This window comes from Macaca mulatta, chromosome 5 (assembly GCF_049350105.2).
Source record: "Macaca mulatta isolate MMU2019108-1 chromosome 5, T2T-MMU8v2.0, whole genome shotgun sequence".
Classification (NCBI taxonomy): Eukaryota; Metazoa; Chordata; class Mammalia; order Primates; family Cercopithecidae; genus Macaca; species Macaca mulatta.
Window position 1 is genome coordinate 40,841,917 of NC_133410.1, and position 19,024 is coordinate 40,860,940.

At 39.3% G+C, this 19,024-nt stretch overlaps 1 protein-coding gene across 41 annotated transcripts in view; it reads left to right on the forward strand.

Annotated features, from left to right (window-relative positions):
- Positions 1-19,024, forward strand: part of LIMCH1 (LIM and calponin homology domains 1) — a 342,574-nt gene that overhangs the window by 233,166 nt on the left and 90,384 nt on the right. For all 41 annotated transcript variants that reach the window (XM_078003331.1, XM_078003333.1, XM_078003335.1 and 38 more), the window contains 3 exons: positions 8,167-8,273; positions 13,411-13,441; positions 15,434-15,544. In XM_078003331.1, the coding sequence (XP_077859457.1) occupies positions 8,167-8,273; positions 13,411-13,441; positions 15,434-15,544 (249 nt within the window). The remainder of the gene's footprint in view (positions 1-8,166; positions 8,274-13,410; positions 13,442-15,433; positions 15,545-19,024) is intronic.

Sequence of the window (19,024 nt, forward strand, 5' to 3'; positions counted from 1 at the left end):
TGTTAAAGGGAGTTTGCCTCAAATGTAGAAAACCTAACCAAAACCATGTTTAAAAGAAAAACAAGTCTTATAGGTAGAATAGAAAAGTAACATTATTGTTGGTTGTGGATTTCCTAACAAGATCTGGGTCTTCTGTGATAGACTTGCAAATCTGAAAGTCTTTCTGAGGTATGCTAGTCCTTATTAAAATTTCTTCTTTCTTTTCTCATTCTCTTGCTTTCTTGCTTGCTTGCTTGCTTGCTTGCCTGCTTGCTTGCTTGACAAGGTCTTGCTTTGTTACCTAGGCTGAAGTGCAGTGGTGCGATCATAGCTCACTGCAGCCTCTACCTCCTGGGCTCAGGTGATCCTCCCACCCCAGCCTCCTGAGCAGCTGGGACTACAGGCATGCTCCAGCATGCCCAGCTAATTTTTTAAAAAACATTTTATAGAGAGAGTCTTGCTCTATTGCCCAGGCTGGTCTTGAACTTCTGGCCTCAAGGGATCCTCCTGCTTCTGCCTCTCAAAGCACTGGCAATACAAGTGTGACCCACTGCACCTGGGCCTTATTAAGATTTTTAGGGCAAATATTTATTGTAGAAAATATATAAAAATGAGAACTTCAAAAGAGGTAATTCTAGTTTACATTTTAATATTTTCCACCTAGTCTTTTCATTTATAGAAACTGAGAATTATATGGATGCTTTATGCATATATTGCATTTTAAATATCTGGCAGTAAAGGTGTCTGGATTCATTTGAAACCCAGATGAGCACTCCCTTCATTTTCTGTGGACCCAAATCCATGATCATGTTGATCTTTCCCTAACGGGGTAAAAGAAATAAAGCCAAGAAGGTTGGGCACAGAAGGGAGCTTCTCATTCCCTGTCTGGTTTCCATAGAGAACTACCAAATGCAGGGTGTGTGCCCCAGAGCCAGAAAGCAAGAGAGAAACTTTTTTTCAGATGGAAATGACAACTGAAGAAAGAGAAAGGTAGCAAGGAGCTTCTTGCTTGCCTTCGGAAGAAAAGAGGAAGAAGGGCCTGGATGAGGCCCCCTCCTCCTGCTCCTTCTCCCTCTGATAGCACTGCCATGGGCTGAGGAAACCTCTTCTGTAGCTGTTGGGATCCTTGATCCAACTGTTGTCAGAGGAGACGTGCACCTGGCATCTCTGAATATGTTTTCCCACTGAAGTGTTCTGCCCAGCTTTTAGGTTCCATCATGTAATTCCTACTCTTCTTCATGTGTACTTTGGATGAAGTAGGCTTTTCTGGTCTGAACTTAGAACCACCATGCAAGGATTTATATCTGTGGGATAATTACAAATGATGGCTTATAAGCAGCTACCTTACAAATGACTTTTGGTATGTAGCCTGCCCCTAAATTTGAGGCTGTTTGTATAAAACTGCCAAGCTGGTGGTTAATAACAACTGAGTAACAATAGCAGCAACTGTCTTTTTTTTTTCTTTGCCATCTCCTATGTAACTGGCAAGTGCTATACCTACACAGTGTGCCTGTGGATAAACTGTTTTTCATCATCGCATCTTCCATGGTCCTTTCGTGCCTGAGTGAACAAGAATGTCTTAATAAAAACTTCCATACAGTGAGTGCCCAGAAGGTGCCAGACACTGAGCTGTGTTCTTAATGCATGTTTTCTTTAATTATGACATCACTACAGGTCGATAGCATCCCCCACCTTACGAGTTAGGAATCTGAGGATATGAGGATCAGAAAGGTTAGGATCTATGCCCAAGGACACGTAGCTAAGAAGCAGACAAGGCTTCTTACTGGAAAAGCTTCTAACTGGAAAAGCTATTTGTGCCCTGTTCCTTGATATATTTGTTCTTCTCTTGCTTCTGTTTTCTAATTTGATGTCATAACTCTATTTATGTGTATCTTGAACAATTCCAGTTATTTGAAGGATTGTGAAGACTAAGGAATTCTGCTTTATTCATTGTTACAGATACCTAGAAGAGTACGTAGCACATTGAATTGAGTTTATTTAAGTATTTAGTGAGCACTTGGTACATGTCAGGAACTTTGCTATACTCTGGGGTAGAGACCATCCTGGGCTATACCCTCACCTTGCCTTTGGAGTGAGAAAGGAAAGGGAGTGAGTTGCAAGGATGTCTTTAGAGTAAGAGGCCCTGGGAAGGTAGCAAGCTCAGGTCTTACCATAGCCCTTGGGGAATGTTTTTATACACAGGGCAAGCCCACAAATCAATGAAATGAGAAACCACTGGCCCATGAACAAGGAGGGTTTAATGTATGGAAGTTACATACACAGTGGTATAAATCCATATATTAATATTAGTCTAGTACAAAATAGACTCTTTGAGGAACTTTATGTTATGTCTGTCTGTTGAATTGAGACTCATGCACTACTTGCCAATTAGCCAGAAATGGTGACTTTCCATCAGTAGCACCTGAGGATTTACCTCATGACTTTGCGGTGGTCATCTCAGAGGTGACAACCATTTTTCCTTGAATTTTGTGGAATAGATTTTTACTAATGAAGTCACAATCCTACCTAGTCGAATTTATCTTTTAGAAATTCAAGAACCTTTTCTCACAAACTCTTTTGGGAAAAATCTCAAACATACAGAAAAATTCGAAGAAAGGTATGGTGAATAACTGAATACAGGGTCAGCCAGCTACGGCCTATGGGCCAAATCCACCCAATGCCTGCCTTGGTAAATAAAATTTGTTAGAATACAGACACACACGTTTGTTTACATATGATCTGGTTAAACAACAGTGTTGAATTATTTTAACAGAGACCACCATGTGGCCCACAAGGCCTAGAAGATTTACTATCCGACCCTTTATAGAAAAAGTTGACTGACCCTTGATCTAGATTCACTGCTTGTTACTATTTTACTATTTGCTTTATCTCTGTCTTCACAGACAGGCAGACATAGTCGCAACCTCTCTCTCTGTCTCCCTTCCCCCACACGTGTGAACATATATACACATGCGTACTTTTTTTTTGAACCATTTGAACATTATGTTACTGACATTATGATAATTCACCCCTAAATAATTCATATGGATGCTTAAAAATAAAGGCAGTCTCTCATATAAATGCAAAATCATAATCACACCTAAAAAATTAACATTCATTCAACAATATCATCCAATGTGCAGTTCATATTTAAATTTGACTTTTACACCCTCACTTAGTTTTTCCTCTGGGATCTGGGGTCTAATCAAAGATCATGCATTGCATTTGGTCATGATGGCTTTGATCGCCAATTTTTGTTTTACATGACATTGACTTTTTTTGAAGAGTCCTTTAAAAACTTCTTGCAAAGATGTATGGGTTTGTTAGCTCCATGATAGTAAGAGCTAAATATATAGCCATTATAGTAAAGCAGTGTCTTGTACTTCTTTTCCCTTGGGATAGAGACACTTTTAGTGTTTGGCTTCCAAAGTTAACACACTAAGATGTGGGCTTTGCTGGAAATTGTAAATGTGGAAAAATCTCAGTGTGAACAGCAAGGCAGATGAGAATTCACAGGATGCATTTTATGTAATTGAAGGCACAGCCCTTCTCGCTTGCTCCAGTGGCTGCCCTTGCTAGCTCTTGGCTGGGTGGCTCTTCCTTCTGGCTTTTCTTCTGCCTAGGGCCTGGCTCCCCTCCAGCATCATTAGGTTGTAGCAAGAAGCTGGAAACAGACCTGCAGTTATTTAAATCTTCTAGCCCAAATTGTTTGGGCTGGCTGGCAGCACAAAGCTTTTGTGTTTGCAGGCTGCGTGCTGAACATAGCATGGTGTTCAAGGGCTGGTCTGTGCGTCTGCAATGCACATAGGAGGAGCACCCTGTTGAGAATCTGTGGGGGTCACAGTCATGCACCTCTTAGGGGACTATATGCTGGTCACAGGTCTTGTCCTTTATTGTGATGTCAAATGATTCCCAGAGAGTGTCAACACTTCCTTTGCTTTCCTCTGGGCAGAAAGCACTCAGAGCTTAAAGACCAATCAGTGGATACTTGGCACTCTCAAGTGAAGACTCACCTGGCTCTGTACTAGTCACTCTTTGGTTTGGAGTTGCCTCATTGGGTAGTTAAAGGGTTTGTTTACTGTTCCTGAATGGTAGAATTGTACGTGAGAGGTGCACATGTTTTTGAATGTGGTATCCTCAAGATTGTTCAAGGCTGGAGTCAGTGGAGAATTTGAGAGTCACAGAGCCAAGTAAGTTAAGAGAGTGCATATTTATGTGTGTTTGTTTGCTGGTGGGCGGCAAGGAGGAAGAAGAACATCATAGAGAAAGAGAAGAGACAAGAAGAAAAAAACTAAAATGGAAATTTCAGGAAGGCTGAATTCAGAATAAGGCACCTGGAAACTTGGAGAGGTGGGAAAAAGAATTGGCACTTTTCAGACTTAGATTTTTAACATCTGGGGAAACTTTCCCCCCCGCCCCCCGCCTGTGTGGAGTTAATTGGGAGTTGGATTTAGTAGCAGGGTGACTGGTATGGTGTATAACCTCTCTGTGCCTCAACTACTCCTCTAGAAAATGGAGACAATAACAGTGACTGCTGTGTATGGCTGTTTTGAAAATAAACAAAATAATCCATATGCATCCTCAGAACAGACCAGGTAGATAGAAGGCAAATGCTTGAAGAGTGTAAGCTACAAACGTTTAGTTTATATTAATAAGTGCCCCATTGGTGAATATATATGGTGAATTATATTTACCATAATGGTCTGATATCTAAAGCCTTCACCTATCTTTAACCTATTTTCTTAACAATAATGAGTAAATTTTTTAAAGCCTTTTAAAAAAGAATTCACCAACTGCGCATGGTGACTCATGCCTATAATCCCAGCACTTTGCAGGGCCAAGGTGGGCAGATCACTTGAGCTCGAGACCAGCCTAGCCAACATGGTGAAACTTCATCTCTACTAAAAATACAGAAATTAGCCAGGCATGGTGGTTCATGCCTGTGGTCCCAGCTACTCAGGAGGCTGAGGCAGGAGAATCACTTGAACCTAGGAGGTGGAGACTGAAGTGAGCCGAGATTGCATACTACACTCCAGCCTGGGTGACACAGTCGGACTCCATCTCAAAAAAAAAAAAAGAAAGAAAGAAAGAAAAAGAAATTCACTGGCAAACTTTTGATTCTCATATTGACAAAATATTTTTCCACTTTTTAGCAATAGTTTATTGTACTAACTTTTTATCTCCATATGTGCTCATAAATATTCCAATAATAACAAAGTAGGTGACTTTTATTCCTTCTTCTTTTTCTAACCAATCATTTACATGTAAGCATACCAAGTGAACATCCACATGTGCTTATTCCACTGGCAATAAGAAAAGCAAAATTCCAGGGAGAAGATTTTGCTGTCTCTGGAAAATGATGTGACCCAAATTGGAAGTCTGAGTACTGAGTAAAGACAAGTGTGGAAGCAAGTAAGACTGGCGTGGTTGGCATAGCTAAAATCAGTAATACATTGATATGTCTTGTGATAACACAATTAACTAGAAAAAAAGGTGGAAAACAGTTTATTTCAAGTAACTGAAACATTGGGACAAAATAAGTATTTTGAAAAGAAAGATGTTGTATTTAAATTAAGTAACAGGATGATCAATGCACAACTAGAAAATTTGGGTCTGTTAGAAAGGACTCCGTATCACCACTTTTTTCATTCCTTGCCTTCTTTCCTTTTCTTTTCTACCTAGGACAGGGTCGATCAATGAAGCATATATGCCAGAGAAAGTGGAAAACTGTAAAACTCAGGGGATGGGAGGGAACTCTTACATTTGATAATTTAAAAATGTGGAAAGTGACTGAAGGAGACACTGGTGAGGGTATAGGTGACTTCAGACTTGATCTGAGCAGCTAGCTCACTGTCAGCCTCTGAGAGTTCTTGTGAACGATGGCATCTCTTGCCTGCTGAAAAAGACCGAGGCTTTACCCAAAAAGAAAACATCCTGGGATGAAGGCACCCTCATTGGGGGAAAATAAGGTTGTAGTAACTCCTCATTGGTCTCCCTGTCTCCCATCTTGTTCCTTTGAATACTTTCTTCACACCATCTACCTCCCACCAACCCCACCTGCAACAGTCTCCTTCCACCATAGATCTAGGCTTTCACTTCTCAGATACAGCTCCCTGTGACATTCTGCAACTTGCCTTCCATGGCCTTCGAGGCCTGTATGATCAGCCTCTACCTGCATAGCCTCACCTTCCTTTGGTGCTGGCCTCAGATTTTTATGCTTGAATTCTTCACATAAGACATGTTGTTTTGGACCTCCATCCTTTGGGGGCTGTGTGATCTTGGACAGTTTGATAAATTGTTCTGTGCCTTAGATCACTCATCTGTCAAAATTGTTCATAAAGTTGTACACGGATTAAATGCGTGAATATATGTAAAGTTCTTGGAATAATGCATGGTGAATAATAAGGGCGATGGAAAGGTTAGCAACTTATTGCTGTTGTTATTTTGAACCTGGATGTATTAATTTTTTTATTACTGCATAAACTTAATGTGTTTAAACACCCTTTGGTTATCTCTCATTTTCTGAATGTCAGAAGTCTGGATATGGTGTAACTGGGTTTTTAGCTCAGGGTCCCACAGAACTGAAATCAAAGTAGTAGTGCGGGCTGAGATCATATCTGAACATCTTCCAAGCTTCTTCCAAGCTCATGTGGTTATTAACATAATTCATCCCCTTGCAGCTGTAGAATTCATGGCCGGCATGAATTCTGACCTCACCTTCTTCTAAGAGATTCCCTGATTAGGTCAGGCCCAATCAGATAATCTTTCTTTTGATTAACTCCAAGTCAACTTGCTAGTGATATATCACAGAGTGATAGCCCATCATATTCACAGACTTCACTTGCACTCAAGAAGAGGTGTGTACATTGCGGGCAGGATTCTTGGGGGTTATCTTAGAATCCGGACCACAAACTGGGTAACTGGGAAATATCTTTTCTGTTCACTCAGTTGAATTGCACGTGGGTGAATATATGATTCTGTAATCACCATCATTTCAGATTTTTGTAGCATCTTTCTCACAGCATTCAGATGGATTCACATCAGTCTGGCTTCTGGAGCCAACATTCCCTACCCTGTAGTTTTCACTAACTGACGGGGTCAGTTACCACCTTCAAAAGTCTTTTAGGAAGAGGACAGTTAGAGACTTGTAACTGATAAACCTCTTGACTAATATCCTGGAGTTCCAAAAGGATGACCCACAATTTGCAGTCCCTTTCAGAACCATTTGTTTGTACTTAATGACTTAAAATAGATGGAGACTGACCCCTCCTTAATTGTCAATGGTGCCTGCCAATTCAGAGTAAATTCGTATCTGCTAGAGAAAATTTCACTTTCTTTTGACAGTCTTTTGCATTAGTCTTTTAAAAGCTTTCCCTGTCCTTTTTTTCTCATTTCAGTCTACATTTTTTTTCTTGCATTTAACCCAGTTTATAATCCACGAAGAGCTATTACTAGTCAACACCCATAAAGGTATTACTAGTCAAAACCCATAAAGATGTATATACAACAAGACATGGACAAAGAAGCAATAAGGAATACCTGTTTTTGAGTACAGTTCCCCCTAACAATGTTAAGTTTTCCTTTTCTTGTTTTTTTTTTTTGTTGTTGTTGTTTATTTGTTTTTGTTTTTGTTTTGAGACGGAGTCTCGCTCTGTCACCCAGGCTGGAGTGCAGTGGCGCGATCTCGGCTCACTGCAAGCTCTTCCTCCCGGGTTCATGCCATTCTCCTGTCTCAGCCTCCCGAGTAGCTGGGACTACAGGCCCTGCCACCATGCCCGGCTAATTTTTGTATGTTTGGTAGAGACGGGGTTTCACCATGTTAGCCAGGATGGTCTCGATCTCCTGACCTCATGGATCCGCCCGCCTCAGCCTCCCAAAGTGCTGGGATTACAGGCGTGAGCCACTGCACCTGGCCTAAGTTTTCCTTTTAATGGCATTTTACTTGTAGTTTTATACAAATGTGTCAAGCTAAAGGGAAAAATGAATCTGGCATGGCTGTGGGTTTGGAGGTTTCAAGTGTCTGTTTATCTGGCATTTCCTAACAAAGTATGATTTGTTATGCAAGCTATGATTTAGACCTGACCATAGCTGCCTTAGTGACCAGTATCCCTACAGCAACTTGGGAGGGGCTGGTTCATAAAGATAATCTAAGATAATATAGACTTGGATTTCTTTTTTTCCTTCTAGGACAATATTATCTTATTCTTGAGAGGTTGTAAAGAGCTTGGCCTTAAAGAATCTCAACTTTTTGACCCGAGTGACCTCCAGGATACATCCAACAGAGTAACAGTCAAGTAAGTAAAGCATGATTTATATTTAAGAGAGACTCCTTTATAGTTTGATTTGCAATTTTGTGATGATGTTGTAAGTTCTAAGAGACAGAGAATTGGTTATGCTTAATAAAATAAAAATGTGAAGGTAAAAATCAACTTTCGAAACAACTCACTTTGGCTTTCCCTCTGTGCATAGCTTTCATTCTAATCATAATTTTTTTGAATGCAAAAATCTTGCATATAGAGTTTGAATTTTGAAGAGAAGGAGAAAAATGTTAAATAAAGCTTAACAGAGAGGCAAGAAACAAATAGGCACAGAATCAGTGTGTTAGACAGAAACTTTTATTGGCGCCAATTGAGCATTTGAATAGGCTCTTGGAAGGTAAACAGATCTGAACTCTGCTATGCAAGGAAGGCATTAGATTTTGGAGAACTCACTTCTTCATTTACAATTGTAACTGTCTTCTCATATGTGTCGGTGATCAAGTTCTTTGAAGATGGATCATTGGCACTTTGACTATATCTACTTAGTGAGCCCTGTTTGGGCCAAATAAGTCTTGGAGCAGAGTGTCACAATAAAAGAGACAGCAATGTACTTCGTGTAAAGAAATAGCTTGTGACCAGGGTATGAGATGGCAGAGATAACTTGCCTGTAGTTTAGAAGTTCTTTAGATCCTGCTGATTTCATATAAAACATTTTCCACTTTAGCCAAACAGTGTTTGACATGGATATGCCTGAATAATAAACATAGTTTCATAGATGGGGTCTGTGAATTAGTAACTTTTCTTCTTTTGATTGTTTTTGGAGTCATTTTATCATGAAAGAACAGAAAAGGGAGAGAAGCCGAAATTCAGAGCTGTTAATTTTATACTATTTGCTTGATTTTATACTATTTGCTTGATTTTTTATACTATTTGATTTTATACTATTTGCTAGATTTTTTTATTTTTAAAAAAGGATGAGGAAAAATAGGAAAAAAGTGACTACTGGATAAAATAAAATTTGGATTTTATATTGGATTTTATGATTCATGACTGGGAATATGGGGGAATCAGTGGTGATCTATTATCTAAAATTACTTTTCTGTTGTCAATGTGCCATTCTTTAAAACTTCTCTGGGAAAAATTTTAGCTAAGCGAAAAAATAACAGAGTAAAATTTAGGATATTTGAATATGGAAACCACACTAAACCTCATCTTGGTCATCACATGCCCCATTTATTATTGTACTTAAATCTATCCTCTATAAACCATTGTTCACTTTCGGAAATTGTTTTAGGTTCTGCCTCATCTCCCGTTCATAGTTTCACCTGGGTGGCAAGTGACCAGAAACTATAGTAACTGTGCAGCTTCATAGGTAATAATTAGTCACACACACATTGCTTGGAGGGTGAAGGAAAGGTCACTTTGAAAGTGTCTGCTGCTGCATTCATTTTTTTTTTAGAGCCACTTTAAATCAATATGTTACTAAACCAGAATTCTGAGCCTGATTGGTTTTAAAAATTCAGAACTCGTATCACCTCTATTGCTTATCTACAAAAAACTGGGCATCAGGAAAATGAGGATCTAGCCCTAGGTCTGCTGCTCACTAGATCTGAAGCCCTCGTTAAGTTCCCCTCTTCAGCAGGCCCCATGTATTCATCTAAAAATGGAAACTGGACAGAATATTCCATCTGGTATGATTCTAGGTAAAGCTTGCTCAGTGCAGATATGGGAAGATGGAACAACCGACTTGTAAAGAAAGAAACTTTAAATCAAGGTGTGGAAAGAAACCTAAAGGGGAAAATGTCACTTAGGCAAATGATACATGGATACAGTCCCTTCTTAGTTACTGTACCATCTTTTTGTTTTCCTGTCCATTTTTCCTTCTTTTTTTTCTGTCTCCTTTTCTTCCTTCTGCATTCTCTCCCTTTTTAATCCTGTCTTTCTTTCCATCTATCTCTCCTTTTGTAAGTCTTCTCCTCATTTTCTTTTTAATGTTTCCTTCACTTGACTACTCTTATTTTCTTTAGGCAATACTTTGCCATCACATTCCCCCATGACCCTGGCATTTTTCATTCATTCATTCAACAAATGTTTGCTGAGCAGCGTCTATGTGTTAGATACTTTTCATCACTGGAGAAATAGAATGAACTCAGATAGCCAAGGTCTTCTGCTCATGTGGAGTTTACAGTCCAGTGTCAAGAAACGAGAAGCAAAGAAGTAAACAAAGAAGATCATTGCAGGAAGTGATAAGTGCTGAGAAGAAAATAAAATGGAGTAATAAGCAAAAGACAGTGGCCAGTCCAGAGGTGGCTGAGGGTGGCTTCTCTGAAGTGCTGGCATTTCAACTGAGCAATAACTGAGGGCTGAGACACACATGGGAAGGAAGAACAGGCTGTGGGAAGATCTGTAGGGCATTCAGGACAGAGAAAGAGCAGGTACAAAGGCTGGGGAAGAGGAAGAACAACAAGCTTCATGTTTAAAAGAAAGAAAAGTAACTGGTGCGGTTGAAGGATAATGTGTAAGGACGTGTGTGGTGGGCGTGGCAGTCCACAAGCGGAGTAGGATGTTGAGCTCAGAATCATTATAGAGAAAAAACATTTTACTGTATGAGTATTTCAAAGAACATAAAGAATTTTAGCTTAAAATGATTCTATAAATTCACTTACAGTACTTAGAAAGTTGTTTATAGTTTTGGTAAGGAATAGAGTATGGAATAAACTATTGGATTTCATGTATTTTTGATAGGTGATGCTGGTTTAATTTGGCACTGTGCAGGGAATGCTTGTAACATATGCAGATTTTATAAACTAAGGTAGTTAAAGTAGAACTGCTATATTTCTCTGTTGTCCCTCTGAGAGTTGAGGAGCACATCCGTAGACACAGAGAGGAGCACCCCATTGCCACCAATTACTAGCGGAAGCAGTAAGGTATAGGGATAGATCCCACAGAGGAACTTTGGATGGTTTTCTGGAAGTTGTGTTTTAGAAAATACTCTTTCGTTTAGCTTTCATGATAGGCAGTTTTTCTTGTGTGTGTGTGTGTGTGTGTTTTTTTTTTTTTTGTAACTTGAGTAGACAAAAAAAAAAAAAAAAGGAAAAGCCTGCAAGTGATTACTGCATGTGTAATTTAGTGAACTCTACCTGTAATGGATGCCAGACAACCTTGATGGGAAATGAAAGTATAATCTAGACAGGCACACAGCAAGTATCATTCCAGGGAATCAAAGCAACTGGATGAAAACGTACACAGGCTCTGGATTGCTCCCGAGTGTCTCTGTCAAAATTTGGAAATATTTCCACAAAATAGGTGGGAGTCATTCAACAAATATTTTGTGAGCTTCTGTGTACCAAGCACAATTTTTAGCACTGGGTTGCAGTCTCAATGAACTTTTATCATCAATGCAGAAAAAGCTCTATGTTCCCTATTCTTAATTTGTTTTCCATAAAAGTTTCAAATCTTTTATAGATTTTTAAAAATCTGGTTTCTTTTTTAAATTAAAAAAAACCCTAGCAGATTGGGAGGCCAAGGCGGGCAGATCACGAGGTCAGGAGATGGAGACCATCCTGGCCAACATGGTGAAACCCCATTTCTACTAAAAATACAAAAATTAGCTAGGCGTGGTGGTGCGTGCCTGTAGTCCCAACTATTTGGGAGACTGAGGCAGGAGAATCACTTGAACCCGGGAGGTGTAGGTTGCAGTGAGCTGAGATCGCACTACTATACTCCAGCCTGGTGACAGAGCGAGGCTCAGTCTCAAAAAACAAAAACAAAAACATAAAACAACAAAAAACCCTACCAGATATCCAAGCAGGTAAGATCATCCCATTTTTTCCCCCTGTTAAAAACAGAAACATGAAAACATTTTTTAAATCAAATCCAAACTGGACTAATGCTTTCAATCTAAGTCCTTGTTAATGGTTTATTTCCATGGTATACTACTTGCTTTCTATTTCTTCAAATTCCAAAGGACTTAAAATGGTCCATTTATTCATTAATATGTACTTTAGGTCAATATATGCTGCAGTGAAGTAATCAGGGTCTAAATACTTTAAGGAATTCTTGACTGGTTTATGTGATAGACTTATACTCCTTTCCCCCTCACTGAAGTTACTGTGGAAAAAAGAAGTGCAGTTTGTTTTTTCTAGTGTTTATTTGTTGACGTGTTAAAAAAAAACTTTGAAATAATTTTGCAGGAACTCTTATATTTCATTGTATGAATATTTCGAAGTAGCTTTTCTGTTTATAGTTACAGAGTAAACATGGGTGCATATTTGAGCATGCATGTGTGTATATTTGAACATAACAAGCATATTTTCCTGCTTATGGCTTATTCCCAATGCTAATTTATATCCAGAGTAGAAAAAAACAAATATTTGGATAGGAATGCTTCTTGTACACATATTTTCAGGTCTGTCTAATTAAGTAAGGTTTCAGACCTGTGTTAAAAATACTTGCATTAAGATTTTGGACGTGCAGTCGGATTTCAGTTTGACAGTGGTCTATGATCAAGGCAGAATCTTCAATGGTTAATCTTTGAGAATACAACTATGAACAGTCCTAGTTCTAATTGGACTTTTTCTATTTCCAGACTTTATAAAGCATCATCTTTTTTTTTTTTTTTTCTGAGATGGAGTCTCGCTCTGTTGCCCAGGCAGGAGTGCAGTGGTGCGATCTCTCCTCACCACAAGCTCCGCCCCCCAGATTCACACCATTCTCCTGCCTCAGCCTCCCAAGTAGCTGGGACTACAGGCGTGTGCCACCATGCCTGGCTAGGTTTTTTGGTTTTTTTTTGTTTTTTTTTTTTTTGTATTTTTAGTAGAGTTGGGGTTTCACTGTGTTAGCCAGGATGGTCTCGATCTCCTGACCTTATGATCTGCCCACCTCGGCCTCCCAAAGTGCTGGGATTACAGGTGTGAGCCACCGTGCCCAGTCAAGCATCATCTTTTTATACTGTACTGTGGAACTTTAATCCCACTTTGTTCTTCTACATTTTGTTTTCTAAGTAATTTTATTCAGTGCCCGAAATCACAAAACTTAAACCTTAAAAAATAATACATTCTTCTGATCTCATTATATATGTTAGCTTCGAGTACATCTTAGTGGCATTTAAGGAAAGATCACAATTTAGAATCTGCTATTCTGACAATATTTTCTTTTCCCTTTCCTTGACTAGGAGCCTTGATTATAGTAGGAAGCTGAAAAATGTAAGTGTTTTAACTTCCAAACTTGTATCTTTGATGGTTCAAGTGTAAAATTTAGCTAAATTCAATGCTTCTCATATGCCTTGCCAGAAAAAGTCCTTAGAAAGAAGTATATGTGTATTTCATAGAATAATTAATGACCATGATAGAAATAAAAATAGTAAATTGTGTATGTGTTGGGCTGGGGTGGTGGTGGTTCTCTTTATTTAGATAAGTGCTCAATCCAGAAATAAACAAGTGAAAGCTTGTGCTCTGTTTATGCTCTGTTTATGATTCAGTTTCTTAAACACAAAACGATCAGGCTCAATACTAACATTAGCCCCTTTCCATTTGTAGGCACAGATAAGATTATTAAATTAAGCAGTTTGTCAAATTGTTGTAGGGTAAGATCTGCATAATATGAATAGTGTTGACTGCCATGAGTCTATACTCTGTGTATTTTGTCCTCCTTTTAATCTTTTGCATTTTTATTAGTACTTGCCAAAATGAACTTTTTGTAGATCTTATTTTCAAAAGGCAAGTATGTTAGTGCTGTTTTATTTTCAGTTTAGATTGAGGAATGAAAGAAGTTACATTCTGCCTCTAAAATTTTAAAATTGGCTGAAATCTCTTTTTAAAAAAATCTCCCCAGGTGCTATCATATTTGATTGACATCTTTTTCCTCCTCTGTAAAACTAGAGGTATATGCCATTTTCATCATAAAATTTTAAACAAATCAGAAAACTTTTAACCTAAAACACAAGTCTTTTTTCCATTCCCCCATTATACCTTTTAAGATAGCCTCATACTCTCAGCACACATTAGTTATTTTATGGTCCTAGTTAATGTCCTGACATTTGAATCTCTGGAAATTTATTTGTAAGCAATCAGTTCAAAAAGATGTTCCGGAAGTTTTGAGGGGCTCATGAAGTAAAATTTTCCCACAGAGGTAGAAAATGGAATCACCTCTTAGCATCAATGCGCATAACCATATTTTGGGTCTGTCGCCAGCTGGATTCATGTAACTATATCATGTTGTCCAAAGCATTTTCTGGCCTACCAAGTAGAAGGAGGCACAATAAGTACTTCCCATCCTGGCTGAAGCAATAAGACAGAATGTGAAAAGAAAATACTCCTCTTAGCTTCTACATGGGCCTCAGTTCCCTGTAATTCAGTGTGAAGGAGCTCATCTTCAGCTGACTCTGCTGGGTTTCATGGGAAGTGAACGTGAGGAGGATTTGCTTTTGTGGACAGTTTCTTCGGAAATACAAAACAAAATTAACTTGGGACTGTAGCTTCAGACCATTGAATACTCATAGACATTCTTAAATATCCAAGGTGGTTTAATTGGTAGCAAGCCTTGTCAAGGCTCAAAATTTCCCATCTCAGATTAATGGGAATCTAACTATACCCCCAGAGCTAGGTATCTGCAGATCACATTCTTCATGACACTGCTTTCTTTCTACTTTAATTAGATATATTATGTTGATCCTGTGCTTGGAAACACTAATTAACCTTTATCACTTGTTTGGGATTTTTTTTTTTGCCATTGACCTTAGCAGAACCTCTGTGCCCACAAGTAGAAATTATGGGCCTTCAAAAGCACCTTTCTCAAAAGGAATTTGACAGTCTCTTTCATTGCTTCTCTGGATAAAGATTCCAAAGCATTTTTGAAAAATTTTGCTGCCTAATTGTGAAACTTTCACTACATAAAAATAATGTTGGTGGATTTATTTTTCCTTCTTGCTGACTTAGAGATCATTTCTTTACAACCTAACTTTTCCTAACATTGGAGTCGTTTTAACTACTGAACCATGTTTGTGTTGACTGACATGGCATTGGGTTTTTATTAAAGTGATTTTACATTTAATGAATACCTCATGGGTGGTGGTTTTTTAAAATCAGTGTAAATCAGCTCTTTCCTTCCTGCCTTCCTGTTAGTGGTGCATTATTGACTCCTTAGTTTCAACATCATTCTTGAGGGAAAAATCTGCTCTTGTGCGTTTTGTTCCACAGGTATTAGTTACCATTTACTGGCTGGGAAAAGCAGCAAATAGCTGCACATCCTACAGCGGAACGACACTGAACCTGAAGGAGTTTGAAGGATTGTTGACTCAGATGCGAAAGGTAACTTGGCTTTTCTTCTTTATCCCTGAGCAGTAGACAAGGTGGGAAAGCTACACATTTGCTTGTTTTTAAGATTACTGGAGTACTGGGTTGTGGAATGGTATGGGCCAAAGATAGGCACTCAAGGAAATGATCACTTGTCTTACCAATGACGTCTTTGCCTCACACATCTCACACCCACCTGCGCTTTCATACCCTTTACAGAACAGGAGTTCTGAGCTCCTTCCAACTTTTTAATTCCAAAAGAGCAAATTCAGTCTGACAGTATATGCCTTTGTATGCCAAGAAGCTCAGTGCTTGTTTTCTTGGGGAAATAATGCTTGAATTAAACAATGCAGTATTATGCAAAAATGAAGACTTGCTCTGCACTTTTGTCCTAAAGGACATTTTGCTTACCCACTGGGGCCTTGGTGTGGGTGAAGTAACAAGAGCCAAGCTCTTACCTTGGCATACACTCTGGACAAGCCGGGATACTTTAAATGCATTCTCCTCTAGCATGTGCATGTGATGGTCACTGTTTTTGAATGACATAGGAATTTGGAAAACATTTCATACATTGTTAAAAGCTTCATTTGTTTCTTTGAGTATAGAAGAGACTGACCTAAGGTAGGGATTTGTCAAGGAAATAGTTGGATGTTTCATGTGTACTTGCCTGAGGGTTTCATGTGAAGGTCCAGCAATATATGTAACTCATACAAATGGCTAGTACATACATAGTATTACCCAAGAGAGGCCCTCCCAACCCGCCTTAGTGAGCAGGTAAGGCTTATTTATAATCGACTGCCATGCACTTTTTCTATTTTTTTATTTTTTTGAGATGGAGTCTTGCTGTCACCCCGCCTGGAGTGCAGTGGCGCAATCTCAGCTCACTGCAACATCTGCCTCCCAGGTTCAAGATTCTCCTGCCTCAGCCTCCCAAGTAGCTGGGATTACAGGCAGCTCCCACTAAGCCTGGCTAATTTTTATATTTTTTGTGGAGACAGGGTTTCACCATGTTGGTCAGGCTGGTGTTGAACTCCTGACCTCAGGTGATCCACCCACCTCGGCCTCCCAAAGTGCTGCGATTACAAGTGTGAGCCACCACACCCGGCCCCCCTAGGCATTTTGGATAAAGTCCACATTAGAGGACAAATAATTGAGGCCTGACTCGTCCTCATTTCTCTAGCATGCAAAATAAATGAACTAGAAACATTCAGTTCCTTGCAATTTTTCTTTTAATACTGAAAGCAAGAATTGGTTCCAATTTTCTAAACATTTATTTTCCTTTCCTTAAATTAAAGCTAATGGTCCTGATAGTTCTTCACATTTGGCTAAGGCCAGTATGGCTCATGTATTTATAAATGGACAAAGCTTTCATATTGGTCATAACGCACATACACAAAGTATTTTAAGCTGAATTCCTTTAAAAATAAAATAAACACACATACACAATGAAGCACAACTCATTGCTTCTCAGTCTCACCTCTTATTTGTCCTTTAATTTCTCATCTAACATCCAGTCTGGATTTGAGAAGTCTAAATGTTTATTGTTTTTATATTAAATTTGGACTTGAATAATAATAGATGGGTCATCAAGCTCTGTCTCACAGTTCCCCTGCTAGATTCTGTTGGAATCTGATTTATTCTCATGATTGACATTTCTTACTACTAGTCCAGCTCCTGTAGAATCTGAGAAGCTATTGGTTTCTTCAGCTCTCCTAGCTTCTCTTTCCACAGTTAGTTGCTTTAACTGCTGTAAAATGACCTGTTGTTAACAGCTGTTACCGTTTATGTTGAATGTCGATAACATCACAGGACTTGATTGAGTAAGTAGTATCCCGGGATACATGACTCTTAGCAAAAATGGCCAGCCATGATACTGCTATATCTCCATCTAGAGAGAAAATGACTTGAACTTCACTGATCTATCCAAGCACCTGGAAGTACTAGTTTTATAGGTAATATATATAATCTCATTTTGTCAGTTAGGATCGGGTTCAGCTGGGAAACGCAAAAGCCTCAAAACAACAGATAAAATAAGATAACAATTTTATTTCTAATTCACTTAAACGAGACGTGGACATAAGCAGTCCAGGGCTGATGTGGGGTTCCATGTCTTTTCACCAACAGAAGGCCCAAGCTTCTTTGTCTTTTTGTACCGACATTCTCAACCCATGGCTCTTCCCCTGCTGATCCGAGATGCCTCTTCAGGCTTTAGCGATCGCATCCACATTCAGCCAAGAGAAAGGAGGAATGGCAGGGAGAAGATTCCATGCTCTCCCTTTAAACACATCTCTGGGAAATTACACACTACACACATACTTACATCTTACAGACTTGAACTTGGTCATGCACCCATACCTAGCTGCAAGCAAAGACTTGGGAAAAGTAGACTTTATTTCAGCTAAAAACTGTAGGCATTTTTATTAGGAGAGCAGATATTGAGGGACAGCTGTATTCTCTTCTGCACATATGCAGGCTGAATAAATTCTTTTCTTTCACAAAGGAGATTATCCACAAATTTTTATATTCATTTTTCTACTGGGTGAAATGTGCGTAAAAATGATACAATAGGGTGTAACTTGTTAAGTTCTGTAGTAAAGGTGACCCAGGTAGAGCCCTTGGCATAAAGTCTGGCATGTAGTAGGTATTCATAGATTGCTGCTATTGCTGTATTTTTTTAAAAAGGAACTCTGAAGTCATAGTGACAGTGGCCTTTGACTGAGACTGGATATGTCAGAAAAGTCCTTCCAAAGGAAGTGGCACTTCAGCTGAACAAAAAGGATTTACTACAAGAATATTAAGATTGAAGGGACACCCATGGGGACTAGGGTGACCCTAGAGATTTCGGGATCTTTCTCTCATCTCTTATCTCTCCTTAAACTCATTCTTTCTTCCGATAGGCAAACATTCCCTTATAACAGGGAGCGTGGCCGATATCATCCCCAGGACTACTTGCTTCTAGCTCCTTGCCCAGAAAAGCAAGGGAATTCTTTCCCCTGGCCCCAGGTGTAAAATTCCTAGTAATGTACCCTGACCCTGTGTGGGCCTTATTCCTGAAGCAGTCACTGTGATCAGGGGCAAGTGATACCATGACTGGCCCAGGCTATTCCTGTTTCAGGGGGTGAGGGGTATTACAGGAAGAAAGGGAAAAGGGGAGGGAGCATGGTGGGAAAGCAGATGCAAGATTTCTGCCTAAAAGAGCAACCATCTCAATTTCTAGTCCCTCAACCCACCTTATGTTTTTTTATGATACTTATCATCCAACTTTGTATTCATTTGTGTTTTTCTGCGTATTTTTTGTCTTCTCTACTGGAACTTAAGGCCCATGAGGACAGGGTATTTGTTGACTTTCTGGAATGTTTTGGAATAGAAGAGTGCCTGTCATACAGAAGATGCTCAGTAGATATTTGTGGAATGAACAGCTTCCAGAACCAGGGAATGGTGGGTGGAGAGTGGCTGAGCAGGCTGGAAAAGTAGAACCCTAAAGCCCTCTAGATC